The 5,185-nt window shown below is 55.6% G+C and overlaps 1 protein-coding gene across 1 annotated transcript in view; it reads right to left on the bottom strand.

The window, feature by feature from the left end:
- Rtbdn (retbindin) overlaps window positions 1-2,674 on the bottom strand; it is a gene marked incomplete at its 3' end in the record, with an annotated part of 15,870 nt that extends 13,196 nt beyond the window's left edge. The window contains exons 1-3 of the mRNA XM_013034180.1: window positions 2,506-2,674; window positions 1,015-1,069; window positions 776-886 (exon numbers count right to left, since the gene is read on the bottom strand). Of these exons, the coding sequence (XP_012889634.1) occupies window positions 776-886; window positions 1,015-1,069; window positions 2,506-2,674 (335 nt within the window). The remainder of the gene's footprint in view (window positions 1-775; window positions 887-1,014; window positions 1,070-2,505) is intronic.
- Between the last annotated feature and the right edge of the window lie 2,511 nt (window positions 2,675-5,185).

Here is a 5,185-nt window from a genome sequence, read left to right on the forward strand (position 1 = left end):
CTACCACTTGAGCCACAGCACCACTTCCAGCTTTTTTTGCTTATGTGGTGCTGAGGAATCAAACCCAGGGCCTCATGCATGCAAGGCAAGCACTCTACCACTGAGCCACCTTCCCAGCCCCAACCATAAGACTCTTATCTCCAGTGAACAATGAAAAAGACAGAAGTGGAGCTGTGGTTCAAGTAGTAGAGCACCAGCCTTAGGCAAAAAAGCCCAGAGAGGGGGGAGGGGGGAGGCTGGGAAGGGATGTGAAGGGTAAACAAAGGAGGAGGCTGCAATGCTTGGTAAGAAATGTACGCATTATCCTGCACATGTAACTGTAACCCCTCTGTACAGTATGGTCACAAATAAAAAAAAATAAAAAAATAAAAAGCCCAGAGACAGAGCTCAGGCTGAGTTCAAGCCACAGGACCAGCACTTAACAGCCACTTAGAAGGCTGAGAGCTGGAGAATACAGTTCAAAACCAGCCCATGCCAAAAAGGCCAAAAGACCCTGATTTCCAATCAACCAGCAAAATGCTGGCCTGGAGGCATGGCTCAGGTAGTAGAGCACTAACCATGAGTGAAAAGGCCAAGCTAGAGACAGTGCAAGGTCCTGAGATCAAGCTTCCATAGCAGCACAGAAAAAAAAAATCTCCAGGACCACCAGAGGTCATGCCCTGGACGAGCTATTAGCCTCAGGCCTCGACCCTAGGGAAGGCAGGCCACGCCCCTTCAAACACCACCCTCAAACCCTGCCCTCGGCCCCGCCCACCCGGCGCCCCGACTCTCCTACCAGGCCTGGCAGAGCTCGGCGCAGAGGGGCTGGGCCTGGCCAACCCCCAGCAGCAGCAGGCGGAAGCGGTTGCGGAGGGCACGTTGGAGATGTCGCAGGAAGGATTCACATCTGGATATGGGGTGAGGCAGGACCAGACGTGTCAGAATCCATGGGAGTGGGGGTGGAGGAGGGTCTGGCCCCATCAGGGCAGCTAGGGTGGAGTTCAGGGAGGAAACGCGAGGGGGCGCTGTACCCACCCAGGGCTGGGCGCCCCGCAGCTCTCAGGGTCAGCTAGATCTGGTGTGTCCACCTCTCGGGGGCAGCAAGATCCTGGCAGCGGAGGCGCCTGCGTGTTATCTTGTATCCTCAGGTAAGGTTGAGAGGACCCTGAACAAAGCAGATCATAATTGCGCTGCCTCTCCAGACGTTAAACAAACAAAAAACAGCAAAAACCTTTAGGTTATATTGTTTCTCTTAGGATGCAAATGTAGCTTCTAGTATAAGAATCATCAGGTAGGACGATCGCTTCTTATTGGTTTCCTGCCTGGAAATGATAGGTGATATTAGACAGTGTATATATAAAGTAGCTCACACCTGTGATTGCAGTTACTTAGGAAGCTGAGATAGACAGGACCTTGGTTCAAGGCCAGCCAGGGACAAAAGTTAGCAAGATCCAAACTCAAGCTGGGCCTGCTGACACATAACTGCCATACTAGCTACAATAGGAATAATAATAATAATAATAATGGGCTGGATGTCAGATGGCTCATGCCTGTGATCCTGGCTACTCAGGAGGCTGAGATCTGAGGATTGTGGCTCAAAGCCAATTCAGGCAGGAAAGTCCACGAGACTCTTTTGTTGTTGTTGTTGTTGTTTGTGGGGCTTGAACTCTGGGCCTCGGCACTGTCCCTCAGCAATTCAGCTCAAGGCAAGTGCTCTACCACTTGAGCTACGCACTGGCAGTTTACTGGAGATAAGAGTTTCACAGACTTTCTTGCCCAGGCTGGCTTTGAACCACAATTCTCTCAGATCTCAGCCTCTGGAGAAGCTAGGATTTAAGGCGAGAGCCACTGGTGCCTGGTCCATGAAACTCTTATCTCCAATTAACGACCAGAAAACCAGAAGTGGCACTCTGGCTCAAAGTGGTAGAGCACTAGCCTTGGGTAAAAGAGCTCAGGGGCAGCACCTAGGTCCTGGGTTCAAGTCCCATGACTGACAACGGAAAAATAATAAAGATAAAAATAAGAGAATCTCAGTCTAAGTGTATACCTGGGCAGGAAGGGAGACCCTATTTCAAAACAACCAGTGAAAACTGGGAGCAGTCACTCATGCCTGTAAGCCTAGCTAGTTAAGAGCCTGAGTTCTTAGGATCCCATCTCAAAGCCAACTTGAGCATAAAAGCTGTTTGGATCAAGTGGTAAAGCACCTGCCTGACATTTGGGTGACCCTGAGTTCAAGTTTGAATATTATACCTACAGAACTGCTCATGTCTTTAATCTCCATAGCACTGCTATGAGTTTAGTCTTCTTTCAACCTTTTTTTTTTTTTGGTTCACATGAAGCCCAGAGAAGTTTCTTGACTTGCCCAGGGTCACACAGCTCTGAAGTGGCAAATCTGGGCTTTGAACCCTGGCTGGTTGAAGGCTAGACCTCAGTATCTGAGGTGGCTACTCCTACCCCCACATCCAGTCTCCAGGACATTCCAACTCTGGTTAGGTGTTAGGGGATGGGCAGGGTTGGGGTGCTCACCTGCTAGATGCAGCTGGCCTGTGCCCAGATGGCTTGCCAGCCCATAGTGTCCCCAAGGCCTGGCTGGAAGGGGGCGACTCCCCCCACAGGTCCCCAGTAAGATCCATACCGTGATCAGCAGCAGGGTCCAGGCCAAGCTGTGCGGTTGACTGTGATACCTGCCGACCATGCCTGCCTGAGATGAAAGAGGTGAGGAGGGAGCCCTCTGTTTCTATCTTTCTTTCTTTTCTGTCAGTTGTGGGGCCTGAACTCTGGGCCTGGGTGCTGTCCCTCAGCTCTTCAGCTCAAGGCGAGTGCTCTACCACTTGAGCCACAGCTCCACTTCTGGCCTTTTCTGCTTATGTGGTGCTGAGGAGTCAAACCCTGGGCCTCATGCATGCAAGGCAAGCACTCTACCACTGAGCCACCTTCCCAGCCCCTCTGTTTCTTTCTATGAAGCTCAGGTGGCAGCCTGGGCTGTCCACCCCAAACAGAAGATGGGTGGTTAATCCAGGTGGTGACCATGTGACCTTCAAAGTTCAGGCAGTCTGCTGTGCTCAGGGCCTGTCTGTAAGTCAGAAGTCCCTCCCCACAAACCCACATCCCCTCCTTCCATTTCTCAGGACTCAGCGCTACCTCTCCCCAGCTTAAACCAAAAATCCAGCTCGCGCTCTCTCTTTCTGCTGGCCCTCTGACCCTCCACCACCCCTTCCGTCCTCCAGGACCACCCTGGCTTTTCCAGTCCCCTCTTCTGTCCCCTGCTAAGTCCTCCCTCTCTTCTGTCCAGCCTCCTCCCTCCCTCTCAACAGCGTTTTTCACGGTCACCTTCTCCCAGCTCTCAATCGGCTTAGGCCCTGCCAGCCAGGGCTGGGCCTTCAGGACCAGGCTTGGGTGTGAGAAAGCTGGGGTTCTACAGCTGTGGTCTAGAGGCTCCTGTGCAGAAGCATAGTATGTAGCTGTCTAGTCCCTTCCCACCTCCGTGCCCTCTACCTCTCACCTTGTCGCTGGACTGGGGTCTAAGGGTGGCAAGACATGTAAAGATCAAATCCAGAAAACAGTAGCAGCGGAACCGGTCGTGGCTTAGCGATGGGCGTGACCACTGGAGGCCACGCCCCCGTGCCAGCTGACCACCTGGGACTGGTGGGATTCTCCAGGTGCTTGTCCTTAGGTTGAACTTGTGGTGAAAGACAGACTGCCCACAGAGGTGGGCAGAGAGACAAAGAGTCAGAGAGGGAGGAGGGCGATGCTTACGTGGGCTGAGTGTTGAATGCTGCTGGGCGTCTCGTGTGTGTGTGTGTTGTATGAGGGTTTGTGTGTATGTGTGTCTTCGTTGTGTGGTCTGTGTTGGAAGGACGCGTCCATGGTTAGTAGGTGTTCAATACACGTTGAGGAGGACAGTAACTTCGTTGACGCTGTCCATGTCTCTCTGTGGGTATCTCCTGCGAACCTAGGCACCCAAGGCCCTCAGGACCTCACATTTGCCTACACCAGGTTACTTGTGGGTCAGCTCTCCCCTGGCCTCTCCCCTTGACGCGAGCCTGGGTTTTCAGCACCATGGACAGGAGCGCGCGAGTCCAGCACCATGGCGAGTTCCTGCAGCCCGGGTGCCCGGTCTACGCCCACAGCAAGAGACACCAACCCACAGGACACAACCATGAGCACCCACAGAGGTGAAGAGGCCCAGACCGGGGCACAACAGGCAAAGGTGCGGCCATGGCGACCCCAGCTTCCAGGCCACACCGGGCCCGGCGCGTGCCCGGCGCGGGTCTCCCAGCAGGGGTCGCTCTGGCGCAGGGTCCCCGCCCTCCCGGATCTCAGAGGCGGGAAGGGGCAGGAGAGGAGGCCTACCACCGTGTCCCCAATGCCAAAACGTGGGGTGGGGGACGGCTGAGACAGTCTCCAGCCCGGCAAGGGCGGGTGGGGTGAGAAAACTCTCTGGCGCTGTCTCCCGCCCCCCTGGCCCCAGCTCCCAGCTAATCGCTCTTACAAATATAGCCTGAGCTGGCCTGGGCTTTAATCCTGACCTCCACGGAGGAGGGGTCGCCGAGAGGGGCTGTGGGGAAGAAGGATCTAGGCTTGGGGATGTGTTCCTGGGGTCTCTTCTCCTGGAGGCAAATGTGATCTCTGGAAGAGCATATCCCCCCGGGGGGGGGGAGGGTGTTCTGGATGATGAATGGATGGGGACAGTCTCCAACCGAGAAGATGGCTTTGGGATGTGTGTGTGTGTGTGTGTGTTTGGGGGTTCTCACTGGAGAGGGGGATCGCTCCCCCCCAGGGCCCCCAACATGATGTCACCCACAGAATGTTTCTCTGCGGGATTGTCTGGTGTGTGTGGGGAGCCATTGGGAAGGAGAACTGAGCAAGATAATGTCACCTCTCAGCGTCTGTCTCTCTTCGGGGGCCAGCTCCGGCGTGGAGAGAGGACCCACGTCCCTGGGGTTGCGGGGGGGTGGGGAGGGCGAGTCTGGGGGGACCCCCGCGAGGGTGTCAGCCACATGGCCTCCCGAGGGGCGCTCCTGGAGTCTGTGAGGAGGCCTGCCCCTGGGGGGGTCTGCTTTTAGGGTCTCTCGCTAAGCCTGGTTCCCTGGAGGGGGGAGGGGTGCTTGTGGAGGCTCCACCCCCGTTCCCGCCCCCCGGCCCCTCCCTCCCGTGCGGGCAGTGTGTGGCCAGGCTCCTGCGCCCGGGACGCGGTGACGGCGGG

Source organism: Dipodomys ordii, unplaced genomic scaffold (assembly GCF_000151885.1).
Source record: "Dipodomys ordii isolate 6190 unplaced genomic scaffold, Dord_2.0 Scaffold184, whole genome shotgun sequence".
NCBI lineage: Eukaryota > Metazoa > Chordata > Mammalia > Rodentia > Heteromyidae > Dipodomys > Dipodomys ordii.